Consider the following 18,276-nt stretch of genomic DNA (forward strand, 5'->3'; position numbering starts at 1 on the left):
TCCCTGGTCCCCATAAATTTGTGAGATCATAATACAAAATGGCATCTAGTCCAACTTCAAAAGCCCCTGTAGTCTTTCAGTTTCAACACAGTTTAAAAGTCTAAATTCCTCTGAGACTCAAGGCAATCTCTTAACTGTGACCACGGATAATATAAAAAAGACGGACTACATACTTCCAACATACAAGAGAACAGACTATCCATTTCAATTCAAGGAGGGAGGAAAGAAGACACAGTGAGAAAATACTGGGCCAACGCCAGACTGAAAACTCACAGGGCAAACTCTGGATCTTGTTGCCCGTGTCTAAGGTCAGAGGGCTTGGATAGCTCCAGCCCAGGGGTTCTCAACCTTCCTGATGCTGCGAGCCTTTAATATGACTCCTTGAGTTATGGTGACCCCAAACCATGAAATTATTCTGTTGCTACTTTGTGACTATAATTTTGCTACAGTTATGAACTATATTGCTGTGACTGATCTTGGAGAACTTAACCACAGGGACCTTTGGGTGGGTGGTGAAGTACTCTCGACCCTTATAGATCATAGTTGAAGCTCCTCCTGCTATCATTCGTGCTGTGATTTCAAGTCTGCAGACCTGCCCTACGGAGGCTCATTCCTCTTTCCTGGCATTGCTGTTTCCAAAACCCAGTAGAGAGAAATGGCAGAGGGGAAGAGCCATGGTTCTGCATTTTCTAAGTTCTCTCCTTATTTAGGGACATTTAGGGATGGGTAAGTCCTTGTCTAGATGGACTTTCCTGTGTCCACTCTGTAGCATACATATCTAGATGCTGCCATTGGCATGTGGATCAACCAAAAGCCCCTCCAGATATAGATAAGAGTTCCAGGCTACGAGGGAATAGTGACAACTTGTCCCCAGTTGAGGACACTTAGACCCATGCAAGGCACACTTGGACTGTGTTTCGGAAATAAAACATATACAGCACGAATATAGATTTTATTTTAGTTCAGTTTAGTTTTGAGACAGGGAGTCTGCATCCCATTTCACCTGGGGCACAATCAGGCCTCAGGCTATTCCTGCTACAGGCTGAGTCCAGGTGTAACCATATTCTTGGCTTCATCTCCTGCTTCCATTCACTTGATATGGTTTAAGACTTTCTACCTTTTTCTCTCTGTAGATAGAATAGAGGTATTTCCAATACTGTTGACTAGAATTCAATAATATTCCTCGGGCAGTCATGAACTGTCTCTACCACACCTTCTCAGTTGAATGTGTCCCTTTTTGATTGAATAAGAAAAAGAAAATAAGAAATCTTTAATTTTCTCCCTTCCTCTATTCTACCAGTAGCATTTTAAACACATTTAATATGGAGGTTCCTGTTGTATTGTATTCTCATTCTCATTCTTACTTTGTGTCAGATGATGGCCCGGTGTGTGTGTGTGTGTGTGTGTGTGTGTGTGTGTGTGTAACTACAAATGACTATTTGGTGAGCTTCATATAAGAACATCATTTCCTTCATATATATGACATCTAAGAAAGGAGATGACCTTAGTCTTAGGACCCAGAGGTCACTGAGAGAAAGAATAGGAAAGGATGGTCCATGAGTTACATGTGTAATGTGGACTAACTTCCTCTGAAAACTATGACCCTGTAAGGTTTACAAAGCAACTGTCTCACAATACTCAGTGCCTTAAGTTTTTTAATGTAAAAAAATTAATCCTAGTAAATATGGAATTTTGAAAACATGCAGAAAAAGGAAAGAAAGGAAAAAAAAACTTCCTAAAAGTGCCTGACCATCACTTAACTATGGATGGCCTACTCAATGGATACTTCTATTCAGATTTTTCCAGTGCATTTTTTTTCAAAATTAAAATGAATATTCCTCATGAGGTAATCATTTACATTGCTTTATAGCATATTTGAGAATATATTCAAAACTATTAATTCTTAAAAATGTAAGGATGGAATGAACAGCTCCTTCTGTGACTCATATTTTTACCCAGAGTATGGGAATACTTACTTGGAGTCCTTAGTTTTTAAGTGGCCTTATTCAGATTTATCTTTTAGCCTACTAAGAATAAACATTGCAGGAGCTGGAGAGATATCTCAGGAGTTAAGAGTGCTCACTGTTCAAAGGACTAAAATTCAGACTCCCTGCACCTGTGCTAAACCCCTTGCAAAGACTCATAACTCTAGCTGCAAGGGATTCGGCACACTTTCCTGGCCCCTATGGGCACTGGTGTGCTCACTTGCACATGTAAGCACATACACAGATGCAAATAAATCTTAAAATAAATATTCTAGATAAACAATGTGAAGCTAGAACATTTCTACATTTCCAGTTAGCTGAGTTCACTCTTTCAGATTCCTGAGTACCACCTGTCTGCTTGTAGTATTAGACCAGAAGTATCCCCAGATATCTGTAACCATCTGAGTTAAAGGAACTCTTGAGTGACTGTAAGATCCAGATTAGGACAATGCCTACAATGGCTGGTAGTTGGTTACTATTCACAGTGGCCTTAGCAGTATAGTAAGTCTGGTTGTACTTGGGGCCATTGGCTATTTTATCTCATATTAAAAGCACAATTGTGCCGGGCAGTGGTGGCGCACGCCTGTAATTCCAGCACTCTGGGAGGCAGAGGCAGGTGGATTTCTGAGTTCAAGTCCAGCCTGGTCTATAGAATGAGCTCCAGGACAGCCAGGGCTATACAGAGAAACCCTGTCTCTCAAATCCAAATCCAAAAAACAAAAACAAAAAAAAAAAACAAAAAAAACCACACACAATTGCTACAAATAAACTATTATAATTTATGCTATTATACCATGTATTTTATATTCATTTATAGTATAGTCTTTGCTCCTTTATAGAGTCATAATATATAGTATATATAGTCATAAAGCATATTATTATATATGTATGGCTTAAAGATGGGAAACTTTTACATATCTAGCAGTATGATTATTAATTATTTTCATTTTCTTCTGTGAATTCTAAAGTTAACTACTTAGATGGAAATGCAACCATATGCACCCACATTGGAAAGTGATGTTCCTGAGCTGAGAACATGAGGGCTGGATGCCGTAGAGTATTTGCTTTTAAACATTTTATTTGCATACATTCATTGCTTGTGTGTGTGTGTGTGTGTGTGTGTGTGTGTGAGAGAGAGAGAGAGAGAGAGAGAGAGAGAGAGAGAGAGAGAGAGAGAGAAAGAGAGGCAAAGACAGAGACAGAGTCAGAGAGAGACAGACAGAAAGGCAGGGGGGGTTCAGAGGTCAACTTATAGGATTCAGGTCTCTCTTCTATCATATGTGTACTGGGGATCAAGCACAGGTCCTCAGGCTTGGTGGCGGGCACCATTATCATCTGAGCCCCAGGACTCTTTGTTTTTCCTGGTGCCTACAGAGCTGCTATTTTCTCACTTAGTTACACATCTGAGAAATCCAAGGCCTAGATCCCTAAAGCACTCTCTGGGGAACTAAGCTCACTGGCTTCCTCTTTCCTCATGGTTTCATACATATCTGGTTTTATTGTTCTTCGAATCTTGTCCCCTGCCCTCCCGGTGGTCCCTACATCTGGTAGACATTGGTACTCAGAGGCAGGCCAGCACACAGATGTTGGATGCCTGACTGAAGGCTTCAGCCTTCAGCTCTCAGCCCTCTTCTCCATGCCATCTCTCTCCTCTCTCCCCGCAGGAGATTCTTCAAGGACATGCCCCACAATGCACTCGACAAAAAGTCCAACTTTGAACTCCTAGAGTAAGTTTTGTGTCAGACATGCATTCCCCCACCCCTCCCCCAGTGTCCTGCTGTCCTGTTCACCTGCCCATTTCCCCAAGAGCCCTAAGGGCCAGTTCCCTGGTCTCCAAGCCCTCTCGCCTCCTTTTGGCTGGTCAGAAGTTCAGTATGTGTATCAAATGTGGTGTCTGTTTTCCTTCTTTCAGAAAAGAAGTCGGTCTGGACCTGTTTTTCCCAAAGCAGATGCAGGAAAACTTAAAAGTAAGGGAAGCAGGGAGCAAGGAGCCCAGGGAGCCTTGCTCAATGTGGGTTCTGGTACAAGAGATCAGAGTTGGGAGAAGAGGATCTATTATTGCCTTAGGCTACCTCACAGAAGACAGCGGATGCATGTGATAGGCCCTCCAGGCCTGGGAATCAGGATGATATACACCTGGCTCAAAACTTCCTTGGAGGCTTGATTCATTTCATGACCTGGGGGGTGGGATTCCATGCCTCCCACCTTCCCCCAAAGGGTTAGATAGAATGTGCTTCTGTGGAGATGGTCATGAGCTTCAGGGAATATGTCTCCACATCTCCGAGAGCCAAGTTGTAGCAGTAGGCAGCCTTTCCATAAGATCGAAACAGGAAGCTGAGTTGACCCTGTGCTCTCCACCCTCTGCTCAGCCCAAGCAGTTCCGGAAGATGATCCAGCAGACCTTCCAGCAGTATGCATCACTCCGGGAGGAAGAGTGTGTCATGAAATTCTTCAATACCTTGGCTGGCTTTGCCAACATCGACCAGGAGACCTACCGCTGCGAACTCATTGTAATGGCCTGTTCTTCTCACCCTCACACTGCTTGAGCTCCAGGCCTCTGGGATAGAACTCTAGGGGGCCAATTTGGGGGTGGGGAGAGGAAGGTGGTCAGGGAAAGAAAAGGGATGGGAAGAGGTGAGCTGTATGGTGGGAGTTAGATTGGAAGGGCTAGGAAGATGGTGGTGTTTGTCTATTTCAATGAGATTTTTTAAGAGCTCCTAAATATGGCTGGGCAGTGTGGGAAACAGTCCCCTCTCTCCTTTTATTCCAGCAAGGATGGAACATTACTGTGGACCTGGTCATCGGCCCTAAAGGCATCCGTCAGCTGACAAGTCAAGATACAAAGGTAGAGAGAGCCCAAGAGTGAGCCTTAACCTAGCTCCGGCTCAGGTCTTTTTCCTCCTCCCTTCCTCTTTTTCTGTCTCCCACCCCATTGGCTCTTCTTCTCCATCCCCCACCCCAAATTGCTCAGGGCAGAGACTTTATAAGGGCTCAACCTTGGACCTTGGTGTAGATTTGTTGGGAGGATCTGGGGATAGCAGCGAGGGTCAGATAGTTCATTATTTGCAGTGATGAACTTTGTGCTAATGCACAAAGTAGAGTGAGGAGCGAGAGAATGCCATTGCTGTTCTTGTGATGCATAAAGAAGAGCCCCTCCCTAGATGGCAAAAGAAGCCAGTGATTTCCTGGAACCTGGAAGAGCTCTGTCCCTAACTTAACATACGATCTTGGCAAGTGCACCTTTCTCCCTTTTTCTTCTCCAACCCGAGCATCTGAGGCTTCTGAGGTGAACTTTCTGGCAATATTCTATCCATCCTCAAAAGAGCTTCTGCACCCCACATCCTCACCTCACCTTCAAGTTTCCTTGGTCAGATCCTGAGGTCAAATGGTCTTCAGTCTTCCCTGCTTCCTTCACAGCCCACCTGCCTGGCCGAGTTCAAGCAGATCAGATCCATCAGGTGCCTCCCACTAGAAGAGACCCAGGCAGTCCTGCAGCTGGGCATCGAGGGTGCCCCCCAGGTGAGCATTTTTTAGGGCACCTGGGAGTTCCGTGGGTGGGATTTATTCAAACCAACCTGTCCAAGTCCAGGAGGGACTAGGGGTTCTCTGTTAACAGATTTTGTTAAGAAAAGTGTACCCATGACTAGCCAGAGGGAGGCACCCACCACCAAACGCAATAATCTGAGTTCAGTCCCCACTTTCACCCCGACACCCAGCCCGAGTACCTGAAGGAAAGAAATGACCTGTAGAGAATTGTCCTCTGATCTCCACATTTACACAGTGGCAACTTTGTGGCCTTTCTCCTGCAGCCACTAATAAATAAATAAATAAGTATAAGCCAAAATAAAACTCCACCCATTATCCAAACACAGTACGGACACTATGCGAATGGTAATATTTAAAGAAATTTGGAGGGAAATTATTTCTTTAATATCAAGAAAGAAGTAGAAGAAGCTTTAGGGTAGATAGAGGTGACTGAAAATAAGGTACATGTATAGCAAAAGCCTAACACTTAGCGAATAAGCAATGGTTTAGAAATCAACACCCGAGGGACATGGGGCTTTTATTAGAAGTAGGAGAGAGACCTTAGACCTTTTTGAGAAGAAGTCTTCTGCCTTTCCTTCAGCTCTTGCCCCTTGGAATCCTGGGCTACACTCCCAGCTCCCTGACAGCCAGGTTGGCTGTTTCTAAAGATCCAGCCCATGTAGGGTGTGTGGATGGGAGTAGATTGAGGCTGCCTGAGGGGGTGTTTCAGGGTTCTGGGGTCAGTCAAACATTTGTCTTTCTTCTCTTAGCAGCATGCACTGAGCCCCCAATCCCATCTACCCCCCAATTCTCAGTTTCTGCCTGTACATACCCAGCACTCACCAAATACAAGGCATTGTGCTATGTGCTCAAAGATTGGAATGAGATCTTTGTTGGCCTTGCAACAAAGATCACTAGGTAGCCAGCAGGAGGAATGGACAGTACTAGTACCCTCTAGTGGCTATCTCTAACAATACACACACACACACACACACACACACACACACACACTACTCAGGAAAGGTGTGAGTGGAATCCCACAGAGGTGGGGCCAGGTCCTGCAGCTCCTTCTTCCTCCCTGGGGGAGGGACTCTAGCCCAGGCTCTGCTTTCTCACCGGTGGCTGGCCCCTTCTCTACAGTCCTTGTCCATCAAAACCTCGTCCCTGGCAGAGGCTGAGAACATGGCTGACCTCATAGATGGCTACTGCAGACTACAAGGAGAACATAAAGGCTCTCTCATCATGAATGCCAAGAAAGGTGGGTTTCTCTTCTGAGGTAGACTAGCCCAGAGGTGGATGGCAGAGGGAAGATCAGGCATTGGCCCTTAAGTGGAAGCAAAGATTTTAGGAGTGTGAGGAGGTGCGAAGTCTATTCTAGGTGGTCAGTTACTTGAAGTAACTTCTGGAGGGGCTATGTTTGCAGCCTCTGGCATATCAGAGCCTTTGATAACATATAACTGTTCTGTTCTGTGTGACCCTGATTGGGGACCAGTCAGGAAATAGGCAAGGCTGGAGCATGTGCTATTGGCAGGAGGAAGTTTTCAAAGAGGGTTCCAGTTCCAGATTCCACCATGGTGCTGACAGGGGGGCCTTAGAAGCAGTATTCCAGCTACCATCCATTCACCTGTGTGTCTCTGGCCCCAACCCTCCCTTCCTCTACTTTCCCTTAGATGGTGAGAAGAGGAACAGCCTGCCTCAGATCCCTATGCTGTGAGTACAAGAGAGATGCCTCTGTGGTACAGGACTGGAAGACCATGCAGGGAACACCACCACCTCCCTTGGTTCTAAGAGAATGCTAGAGTCTCTTCATTTCATTAGGACGTGTGTTCCCTCCTAGTACCCAACCATGGGAGCGTTCTCTCTTCCACTGGTACTTTCTTGAGAAGAAGGCTTCTGCCTTTCCTTCAGCTCTTGCCCCTTGGAATCCTGGGCTACACTCCCAGCTCCCTGACAGCCAGGTTGGCTGTTTCTAAAGATCCAGCCCATGCTGAGTGTGTGGATGGAGGTAGAATGAGGCTGCTTGAGGGGGATGTTTCAGGGTTCTGGGGTCAGTTAGCTCTGCCCTCTTACCTTCTCCTACAGAAACCTGGAGGCTCGGCGGTCCCACCTCTCAGAAAGCTGCAGCATAGGTAAGCCTGCTCACTGAATCCTCAGCCTCTGTTCCTCCCTCATGCCCAGTGCCTGTGCATCCTCTGCTGATGTTTCCCAGCCTTCTCTCCAAGTCACAGTGATAGCTGCTTTCTCTAGTGCTTCTCAATGATGGCTCAGAAAAACACCATTCGTTGTAATAGCAAACGTGAATGGTTTGCACCATGGCACTGTTTTGATCTTGGTTAGCTGTATCAGCACAAACAATACAATAGATTGAACGACTCAAAACCAGCCATTCATTTCTCCAAGTTCTAGAGGCTGGCAAGCCCCATCTCTGCAGATTCTGGCCGGAGCAGGCTTGCTTTTAGGTTTGTCTCCTTGCTGTGTGGCCACATGGTAGAGAGGGCAACCTCTAGTCTCTTGTCTCCTTCTTTTAAGAACACTAACTTTAGTAAGAGTCCTCTCCTCATGATGTCATCTGACTCTCATCACTTCCTAGAGGACACCAGATGTCCCACTGTAGGGTAGGACTGTGGCAAGGGGATTCGGGAGAGATGAAGAAAGCAAGTTAATGGTAGAGTAAAATGAGTGATGTGTCATTTGAAACTAACAAAGTTGAGAGAATAAGCGTAGATTCAAGCTAAGTGTCTCTGGCTGTGTGGCTTCCTTGAATCCTGTGTCTGAGCCTAGACTCTTCTGCCTGACCCCACCCCCACTCACTCCTTTGGATGCCCTGGCTTCTCGGCAGAAACCATGGCTTAATTCCTGGCTGTGCCCAGTGAAGACACATAGCCCATGGGCGGGGCCCCTTTCTGTCCTTACAGAGTCAGACATCTATGCAGAGATTCCTGATGAGACCCTGCGAAGGCCAGGAGGTAGGTACTTGAAGAGTCCGACCAACCCTTCACCACTGTGACCACAGTCAGGGCCCTGGGAAGTGACACCACGAGTATCCGTGGGACACCCTGGAATCTTCTGTCCTCCTTCGTCTTCATCTACATGTACCCTGTGCTCAGACAGAGAAAAACTGAGGAGTTTGGGAGCTGAGATTCTATTATAGATTGACCTTAAGTGGGTCTGTGTAGCTTCAGTGAGGACCTTAAGAATATGGACCTAGGACCCAGGGAGCCGGGAGCAGGGAGCAGGGGCAGGGAGCAGCAGGCAGGGGGCAGGGGGTAGAGGGCAGGGGCAGGGAGCAGAGTAACAGATCTTTCTAGATCTGAGACAATGGAATAATCTAGATGCCATTTCCAGCTATGCCCTTGGACCTTTGCTGTTGAACACTTTTGGTCCCCTGGGGAGGCCAGCTGGACTCTGGACTCTGTGACACTCACCCCCTGTTTTCTCCTTCTGTGCAGGTCCACAGTATGGTGTTGCCCGTGAAGATGTAGTTCTTAATCGCATCCTGGGTGAAGGCTTCTTCGGGGAGGTCTACGAAGGTGTCTACACAAACCATGTGAGCCCCAGATCCTTATCTGGCGTCCCTTTCCTGTCTGAGGAGTGAAAGGGGAGCGGGGCTGGAGGTAGCCGCTGGCTAACACACACTGGGTTCTCATTCACATGGCATGGGACGATTTCTGGAGCACCCAGGGAGTGAAGGGGAAGAGAGTCATTCCTGAGACTGGGGAGCAGTGTGCTAGGTGGGCTCTGAGGCTTGTGGGAATGCAGAGCAGGGAGGAGGGTAAGATGAGGCTAGACCAGGGCCTAAGTGGATCCAGCAGGAAGTGATGTTCAGCTCGCTGACGCCGAGGTGAGCCTTGCCTGTGTGGTGACACACAGGCTGGAGAAGGCAGAGCATGGAGAGCAGGACAGATGACAGCCAGCAGCAAAGACAGAAGGAGGCCCCGCCCTCTGCTGATAGAGCCCCTGTGTGTGCTCTGTCACAAGCCTGCTTGTCTTTGGGCAGATCACAGGCCTCTGCAGCCTCATCTGGACACAGGGATTGAGCTTTCTGGTCCCTGAAGCTCTTTCTAGTTCTAACACAGAATAATCTGGAAGGAAGGAAACAAGGAAGAAAGCATGAAAAGAGAGAGAGAAATAGGGTGTGGGGGGGCGGGGAGATGCCAGTCAGGAGCCACACCGTGTGCCTAGACTGGTAGTCAAGTCTGAGATGGCTGTGCTGAGCCTGCGGGGAGGACACATTCTTCTGAAAACCACTGGAGTCCCTGAACATACACTCCTATTGCAGAAAGGGGAAAAAATTAATGTGGCCGTCAAGACCTGTAAGAAAGATTGTACCCTGGACAACAAGGAGAAGTTCATGAGTGAGGCAGGTAGGCATCCCCTAGGGAGTGACCCCTGAGATGTTCCAGCCCTGGGGAGGGGAGCTGGGGGTCTGGGAAGGAAGTCTGAGCAGTAACCCCACCCCCACTCTTGATTGTAAGAGGTCTCTTGTCCCATGTTTCACAGTTGGGGCAGGAAGCTGCATTCCTCTTATGTGTCTAGGAGGGGGCTATAGCTTGCTGGTGGCACACTTGCCTGGAGAGCATAAGGTCCTGTTTGATCCTCAGCACTGGGGAAAGCAAAGCAAACTATTTTCTGCTTGACCTTTAACCTGCTCCATCTCCCTCGCCCTCCTCCAGTGATCATGAAGAATCTCGACCACCCGCACATCGTGAAGCTGATTGGCATCATTGAAGAGGAACCCACGTGGATCATCATGGAGCTGTATCCTTATGGGGAGGTGAGCTCGGGGACTTGATGAGGGACTCCTGTGACAACTGGAGTTCAGCAAGGCTTGGGAGGCATTTACAACAAGGGCTCTTTCCAGCTTCCTGCCTTCTGTATTAAGCTGTTAGGCAGAGGAGATTGCCAAAACATATTACTATCTTTGAATTTGCCCCTCAAAGGAAATGAGGGGTCAGTGGCTATCAGTAGCCTGGTCCCTTGGTGCCATGCTGGAGCAGAAAGTCATTCTCTTGTCATCTCTGTCTTCCTGCAGCTGGGACACTACCTGGAGCGAAATAAAAACTCCCTGAAGGTTCCCACTCTGGTCCTGTACGCTCTACAGATATGCAAAGCCATGGCCTATCTGGAGAGCATCAACTGTGTGCACAGGTAGGAGGAGTGGGAGACTTTTACTCTGACAAGGAGACAATGTGTAGAACTTGAGAGTGATGTGGTCCTAAGCCAGGACCCTGGCCTGGCCTGTGGCTGGCCACTGAGAGTGCTGAGCACTCCGTACTCAGTCTCCAGGAAACATTTCCTCACCGGGAAACTTCAAAGGTGCAAGGATACTGAGAGGAAGTCCGAAGTCTGAAGTCTCACTGTAGCTCTGTGTCTTCTAGTCCTGGCGAGGGCTGGGGGAGGGCCTGACCTCTGGCTCAGAGCTCAGTCTCCTCCACTATGCCCACTGGGTGACACGCAGTCTAGGAAGAAGGAAGAGGGCTAGAGAAGTGTCTGGAGCCTCCCAGGGTCTTTTGGTCTCCACCCCAGTCATCCGGTATCCCTGAACCACCTACTTTAACTGTGGTCACATAGGTGGCTCTTCCCTGCTCTCCACTGGCTTTGTTCTCATTCCCTTGAGAGCATGAGCCCCGAGGAGACCACTCTCTGATGCTCACCCCACCACAGTCATGGCCTGTGTGGCTTTGAGGCTGATTTGGGCCAAAGCCACGTAGGGGTTACTGACAAATATCTCTCCCAACTCCTCATCCACCGACTCCATTCCAGCCTGTGTCCTGAAGCAAAGTTATGATCAACAGAAACAAGAATCCTTTTCCTTGGGAATCACATTCTAGTGTGAGCGTCAGATGGGAGCTGCACATGGCCTAGAGCTAGGGCGCTGTGCTCACGGGTTCCTTTCCTTTCTGTATCTGAAGCTGTGTGTTTTAGGAATCACCCTTTCAGTCACAGAAACTGAAGGAAGTGGCATGGCCTGTGAGAAGCAGGCAGGCCCTTCGGGGTCGGTGGGATACTAAGAACACAGATGGCCCAGGTCAGCGGGCACTCCGCAAGGGGAAAACAGATGCTTATGAGTTTCAGACGTTATGTTCCCCTGGTGGCACTCTTCCTGTCAGAAACCTGTTGGAATGTTCCTTCAGGCCGATGCCTGGCTTTCTTCTCCTGTACCAGGGTCCTGAGGCAGTGCCTCATGCTAGTTTTCGACTCTTCTTTCAGGGATATTGCCGTCCGGAACATCCTGGTGGCCTCTCCTGAGTGTGTAAAGCTAGGGGACTTCGGGCTCTCACGGTACATTGAGGACGAGGACTATTACAAAGGTGAGGGCTTCCCAGGGGCCAGGATGGTTGTAGAACTCAAAATCCCAGAGCAAGGAAGTCTGGGGTTCAGGCAGCCTCAGCCAGGGGTCTCTGGAGAGTAGGAATACAATTCCGGATCTTATATCCCTAAACAATCCCTGCAAACCTCTTTGTCCGCTCAAAGCCTCTGTGACCCGTCTCCCCATCAAATGGATGTCCCCCGAGTCCATCAACTTCCGCCGCTTCACAACCGCCAGTGATGTCTGGATGTTTGGTGAGTGGCGTTTCAGGTGGGCCTGGGGAAGGGCTAATTCTCGTGTCTGTGGCCTGGGTAGGAGGGCAGAACAGAGAACAAGGGTCTTCCATGTGCCCCCTCAGATCCTAGGGGCACTTGAGCCCAAAGGTGCAGAGAGTCAGGGGCAGAGCAGCCCTGACATGGGCAAGGGCCTGATTGGGATAAACTGGGTTCACTCCCTTGGAAAGACTCTTGTCACAAGCATGTACTTCATCAGCCATCCCCAGGGACTGTGTGGGAAAGGCTTCATGGACTCCTTAAAGAAAACTGGCCAGCTTCTTTTGATGAAGGGTGCATAGAGAGAAAGAACCCAGATGGATGTGATGGGTGCTACCACTTTTCACTTTGCACTGGGCCTGCATCTGTGTCTGGGAAACAACATCACTGCTCCTCTGAGCAGCCTGCACCAGAGGAAATGAAGGCTCAGAGGAGCCAGGGCCTTGCCCAAGGACACAGGCAACAAGTGTTAGTGCTAGTGTTAGAACTCCCCACCCTATGAGGAAGAGGCTTTGGGCCCCACCCCATGAGGAAGTTCTGATGATGACAGATAATAGCCTCCCCTGGCTCCTCAGAATCTTAGTAGCTCTGTGGGAAGGGTTCTAGGGACTAGACTGTGGTTCATGTTCTTTAGGGAGAGGCTGTCTTGGCTGGGCCACAGTGTTGGGCAGAACCTCAGGGGAGAACGCTCCTCCTCCAGTTGGGTCAAACACCAGTGGTGGCCACAGTTATCTCTGGGGAGAGCAAGTGGGCCCCTCCCCTGAGCCTTCCCTCTCTGCTCTCAGCTGTATGCATGTGGGAGATCCTCAGCTTCGGGAAGCAGCCTTTCTTCTGGCTTGAGAACAAGGATGTGATCGGGGTGCTGGAAAAGGGGGACAGGCTACCCAAGCCCGAGCTCTGCCCGCCTGTCCTCTACACACTCATGACTCGCTGCTGGGACTACGACCCCAGCGACCGGCCCCGCTTCACAGAGCTTGTGTGCAGTCTCAGGTGAGCATATTGTGGGGAACTATAATTAGGGGCTGAAGCTCCAGATGCTACAGGGGTGGGGGGTGGGGAAGGGGTGGGTGGGCCTTGTCTCCAGCCCTGTGCAGTGGGTATCTTTGCTCCCCTTTGTCAGACAGGAGAGTTCAGGTTAAAGTTGGTGACTTGGTGCCTAATAGTGATAGGTAAAGTGGCGCATATACCAGAACTTCCTTCTGATCAGCACGAGGAAGGAGCCCTCGCTTCCAGCAGAAGCACAAAGAGTAGCAGACGCTGTTGGAAGAAAGTTGAGACCATGTTCACTGTTCCTTGAAAGCTCAGCAGTGAGGACAGGCAGCCTGGGGAAGCCTTGTTCCATCCGATGCCTCATGAAGCCACTACTTATGCCTGGGACCTTGCCTCCTTCCCTCTTCACTTGACCGTCCTTCCTAGTTATGGAAGAATGGGGTTCTTTTGGCCTGTTATTGAGACTGTGCCACACAGGTTACCTGTCTGTTCGTTCTGTTTGGGGATCAGTGGCCTGGGGCTTAGATGCGTCTCATCACCCAGCTGCTGTCCTCCAGTGCCAGGAGACCACTGCTATCCATCTTGAGGATTCAGAGTCCCCACCTGCCTGCCCACCACGCATGAGTCATCAACATATTTTGGTTTCCCTTAGGAGAGGGATCCACAAACTTCTGTTAAGAACCCAGGTAGAAAATATTTGGAGTCTTATGGTCTATGTAAGCCTTTATTGCAGCCACTTGGCTCTGCTACTGCAGCCAGAGGTGCTGGTAAAGGAAAGGCTGGCTGTGTTTGATAAAGTTTCATCTGCGTCTGCCAAAGCCTGGCATTATTTCTATGTCATAATTTTTAAAAAAAAAAATCAATCATGAAAAAACCATGGTGACTGTTCTTAATGTGGAACTATGGAAAAATAGGTTGGGAAGGTGGGATTAGCCTGTGGGCAGCATTTGCTAACCTCTGTCTTAGGGAAACTTGCTTACTGAGCTTAGATAGTGTAGCAAACTGTGTGTGTATGTGTGTGTGTATGTGTGTGTGTGTGTGTCTGTCTGTCTGTCTGTATCTATGTATATGTGTGTATGTCTGTGTTTGTGTGTGTGTGTGTGTGTGTGTGTGTGTGTGTACATGAGTGGATGTATACACTGGGGAACAAGACTACGGTTTTGGAAATGTTAGGCAAGTGTATTACCACTGAGCTACACTGCCGGCTCTAGTGATATTATTTGAGGGCAAGAAAATTAGTAAGCAAGACATGGCAGCACATGCTTATAATCCCAGCATGTGAAAGGTGGATCAATAGGATCATGAGTTCAAGATCATCTTCAGCACAAGGTTTTTTAAAAGGCTAATAGAAGGCCCAAGGGAGAAGCTAAGAAAGCCCAGGTAAAGATGGCCCTGCATTTGTTTTTTGGCTTCGAGTCTCAAACACATTCTGCAAAAGTCTATAATTTTACAATGCCTATCTGCTCCCAGCTTCCCTCCATGACTCTTCTGACTAATTCTGCACCATCTGTTGGTCCTTCATCTGGAAGACTTAGGAAGCCAGAAAGTTCTAGGATAAAATGTAATTGAAAGATACAACTGTAGAGGATAAAAGCTCTGGGGTGAAAGGAGGTGTGTCTTGAGAACCCCAGGTGCCTATCTGTCTCTGCGCTGACACCCACTCCTGTCCCTTAAAGAGACTCAGAGCCCAGAGGAACTCTGGCGCCTCCTTCAGGCGTAGCCTGACAGTTCTTCCTCCATGGTTAAGAAAGGATCCAACTAACCCTCCCCAACCTTGTGTCAGACTTTGAGAACTTACAGAAAATGCTATTGAACATTCAAAATCCTTTTTATTGACAAAACATAGTAGGCTATGGACACAGTGTGTGTGTGTGTGTGTGTGTGTGTGTGTGTGTGTGTGTGTGTGCCATATGTGTGTGTGTGTATACATTTGAAGGGATGTAATATGCATTTGATAATGCACAATGTTTAGTGTTCCTTTGAACACATGGACTGAAGACCCTGCAGTAATTACAAGGGCCTCTGGACTGAGAAAGTCAAGACCTCATTCAGAGAGTAGACACTAGCCCCAGAGCAAGCTATGGAGTGAGAAGGGAGTCTCTAATGTCATGGTGAACCTGGGCCCCAGTCATGAACTTAGGTGGGACACTGGAGATGTAAACAGGGCTTGTTGCCAATAACTGGTACAGAAGGTCATGGAGGTAGAGCTGCCAGCCAGCTTCTGCCACCCACGGAGCTGGCTTTCTAAGGGCTTCTACCAATTGAATCCATTCGTATGGCCTTCTCAAACCTTGATATAAAGGTTCTCTCAAGATCTATATCCTAATCTGTCTCAGAGGCATCTCCCAAGTCACTCGTAGGGAAAATGGAGGTAGAAATGGGATCTCTGGTGGCCCTCATTCAGGCCTCCCCGACTTCAGCGTGTTTCCCTCTGACCTGGTTTCTCTCTCTACCTGACCGGGCTTCTCAACAGTGACATTTATCAGATGGAGAAGGACATTGCCATAGAGCAGGAAAGGAATGCTCGCTACCGACCCCCCAAAATATTGGAGCCCACTGCCTTTCAGGAACCCCCACCCAAGGTAAGCTGAGGCTGGGTCTCATCAGTCCCACGGTCACAGCAAAGCCAGGATCCTTTGTGGCCCACTGCCCTCATAGACCACAAAGAGTTGCTTTCTTACAATCCTCTCTCTGCCCTGAACCCAACCCTAACCAGCCATGGGTGTCCCATCAGGAGAAATATGAGACTTGGGTTGGGGGTGGGTGGGCAGAGTTAGAGCAAGAATTGTCCTTCAGAGTTACCCATGAAAACCAGTGTGCTTCTAGGGATGGCAAATCAGGTACCCATTATGATAAGAAGGAAGAAAGTCCCAAACCCCTGAGATTCGGGCTCTATGTCCATGCCTGCAATGACAGCCTTAGGCTCAGGATCCAGGACCCTACTGCCCCACCAGCAGGTTGTTGGGTTTCCAGAAAACAGGGCTGTATTAGCTAGAGCTGACAAAACAAAATACCACAGGCAGAATGACTTACACAACAGTTTCAGGAAATGGGAAGTCCACAGTCCCGTAAACCTCAAATTTGGTCTTTGGTGAGGGTTTGTGGTCACTCCTTTTCTCATCACTGTGATAAAACACTGGATGAAAGTAACTCAAAGAGGGAAGAGTTTATCCAGACTGCACATTTGAGGGTAAAGCCCATCAGAGCAGAGAAGGCATGGCGGCCAGAGGTCACATAGCACCTGCAGTCAGGAAGCAGAGAGGTGGATGCTTCTTCGAAGGTAGTTTTCCTTTTTCATATGGTCCAGGATCTCAGCCCTAGGAATGATGACCCCACATCTGGAGTGAATCTTCTCTCAGTTAATTTAATTAGAACACTCCTCAAAGACATGCCTAGAGTCTTGTCTCTAGAGTCTAGAACTGTCAATCGGCAATCAATATTAACTATCACAGGGCCCCTTCCTAGTTTTTAGATGGCCTCTCCTTCTTGCTATATCCTCACATGTTAGGGAAAATGAGGACTCTCTTAGTTTCCTGAGCTATTCTCGTCAGGGCATTGATCCATTCCTCTCTCAGAGAGCACACCACATATCACCATCCATCACTTTGGGAGTAGGATGCCAGTACATGAACAGGTGTTGTTGGGATTGGGTACAAAAAGATGAATCCATAGCAACTTCTAGTCTGACCTGAGGCCTTCTTTCATAGTCTCTCTTGCATGTGCTCCTCGCACTCCCTCCTGTCACAGCCTTGTAACTATTGCTATATGAGGGCCTGCGAAATGGATCCAGTGATAATTCTGTTCCCATCTCTCCATTGTAAACAAACAGAACTGCCCCTGATTGGTGGTTCCTTTGGTGTATCCTTTTTGCAGAAGGGGAGAGTCAGACTGAGATAGCCCTGTGTTCTCTTTCTAGCCCAGCCGGCCCAAGTACAGACCCCCTCCACAGACCAACCTGCTGGCTCCTAAGCTGCAGTTCCAGGTAAGTGTGTAACCAGATGATGGGGAGAGTTGACTCCATCCCTCCTCAAGGTCCTTTCTGAACTGTCATGCCTACACCTTTGAGGTGCAGCAGTAAACATCTGCTTAGGGGATGCCCAGATTAGATCGTTCTTGGTAGCCAAGAGAGAATTTCAACTTATATCAAAAGAACAGAAATCCAGTTCTTCCTGAAGTTCTGCCTAAAGCCCAGCCCATCTGTCTGCAGTGTCTGCTGCTTCCCGTGCCTGCCTGCAGCTGTCTTCCTGTGTCCCTGGCTTCTCTGACCTCCTACACTGAGCAGAGCCTTCTGAGAAGGAATTCTAGAGCTCTAGGGATGGATGGCAGTCCTATGGACTTGAGTGTCACCCAAGGCTCTGTGCAGAGGCTCTGGCTAGGACCTAGGTGGTCAGTGAAAAGGGAACAGGGGCCCATCTGAGCTGTCTGCATCCAACATTGCCAGCCTTGAATCGCCCCAAGGCTGTAGCCTGTGACTCACAATTCCCTGTGCCACTCTCTTGTATCTGAGTGGGAGATAGCCCAGCCTCCTGCCTTTCCTTCCCCTACATTCCCTAGCATGGAATTGTGGCTTGAAAACAGAATATCTCAAAAGACAAGAGCCAACGTTAGCACTGCTGCTGCTCCGGACAGGAAGTGAGCCTTCCAACAATGCTTCCCTGGTCAGGGAGATGGCCCTGTGTCAAAGATCAAGCCCAGCCAAGAATGCACAGACAAATCCTCTCCACATAAAGAAAATGCCTTTAACGAGAGATATGTAGGCTGCCGAGATAGTTTAGTGGGTAAAGATGTTGCTGCCTAAGTTCAATCCTTGGACTCCACACAGTGGAAGGAAAAAAACCAACGCCCAGAACTTGTTCTCTGACCTCCACAATCACTATATGACACACACCTGTACACACATACTACAAAGGTTTTAAAGAGCATTTAAAGTGACATCGTTAGACAGAAGAGGGTAAAGCACCTGCTGTAGAAGCATGAAAGTTGGAGTTTGAAGCCCTGGAACCCACATAAATACCAGGTGAGCATGGCGGCTGTTTGTAACCCAAGCCCCAGAAGGCAGAGACAAGGCATCCCCAGAGAGAACTGCTGACTTTTGACACAAGCTCTGGGGTTGTTGACATAGAGACCCTGCTTCAGTGCATAAGGTGGGATGGTGATTAAGGATGGTTCCTGACATCAATCCAGAGCCCCCGTT

At 48.4% G+C, this 18,276-nt stretch overlaps 1 protein-coding gene across 5 annotated transcripts in view; it reads left to right on the forward strand.

Annotated features, from left to right (window-relative positions):
* The window catches only part of Ptk2b (protein tyrosine kinase 2 beta), a 122,564-nt gene that overhangs the window by 93,437 nt on the left and 10,851 nt on the right, over positions 1-18,276 (forward strand). For all 5 annotated transcript variants that reach the window (XM_052191146.1, XM_052191144.1, XM_052191148.1 and 2 more), the window contains 18 exons: positions 3,650-3,712; positions 3,898-3,952; positions 4,355-4,495; positions 4,756-4,830; positions 5,403-5,504; positions 6,651-6,768; positions 7,181-7,220; positions 7,593-7,639; positions 8,426-8,476; positions 8,960-9,057; positions 9,790-9,874; positions 10,184-10,284; positions 10,543-10,658; positions 11,721-11,821; positions 11,985-12,074; positions 12,878-13,082; positions 15,556-15,664; positions 16,999-17,064. In XM_052191146.1, the coding sequence (XP_052047106.1) occupies positions 3,650-3,712; positions 3,898-3,952; positions 4,355-4,495; positions 4,756-4,830; positions 5,403-5,504; positions 6,651-6,768; positions 7,181-7,220; positions 7,593-7,639; positions 8,426-8,476; positions 8,960-9,057; positions 9,790-9,874; positions 10,184-10,284; positions 10,543-10,658; positions 11,721-11,821; positions 11,985-12,074; positions 12,878-13,082; positions 15,556-15,664; positions 16,999-17,064 (1,663 nt within the window). The remainder of the gene's footprint in view (positions 1-3,649; positions 3,713-3,897; positions 3,953-4,354; positions 4,496-4,755; positions 4,831-5,402; positions 5,505-6,650; positions 6,769-7,180; positions 7,221-7,592; positions 7,640-8,425; positions 8,477-8,959; positions 9,058-9,789; positions 9,875-10,183; positions 10,285-10,542; positions 10,659-11,720; positions 11,822-11,984; positions 12,075-12,877; positions 13,083-15,555; positions 15,665-16,998; positions 17,065-18,276) is intronic.

Source organism: Apodemus sylvaticus, chromosome 8 (genome assembly GCF_947179515.1).
Source record: "Apodemus sylvaticus chromosome 8, mApoSyl1.1, whole genome shotgun sequence".
Classification (NCBI taxonomy): Eukaryota; Metazoa; Chordata; class Mammalia; order Rodentia; family Muridae; genus Apodemus; species Apodemus sylvaticus.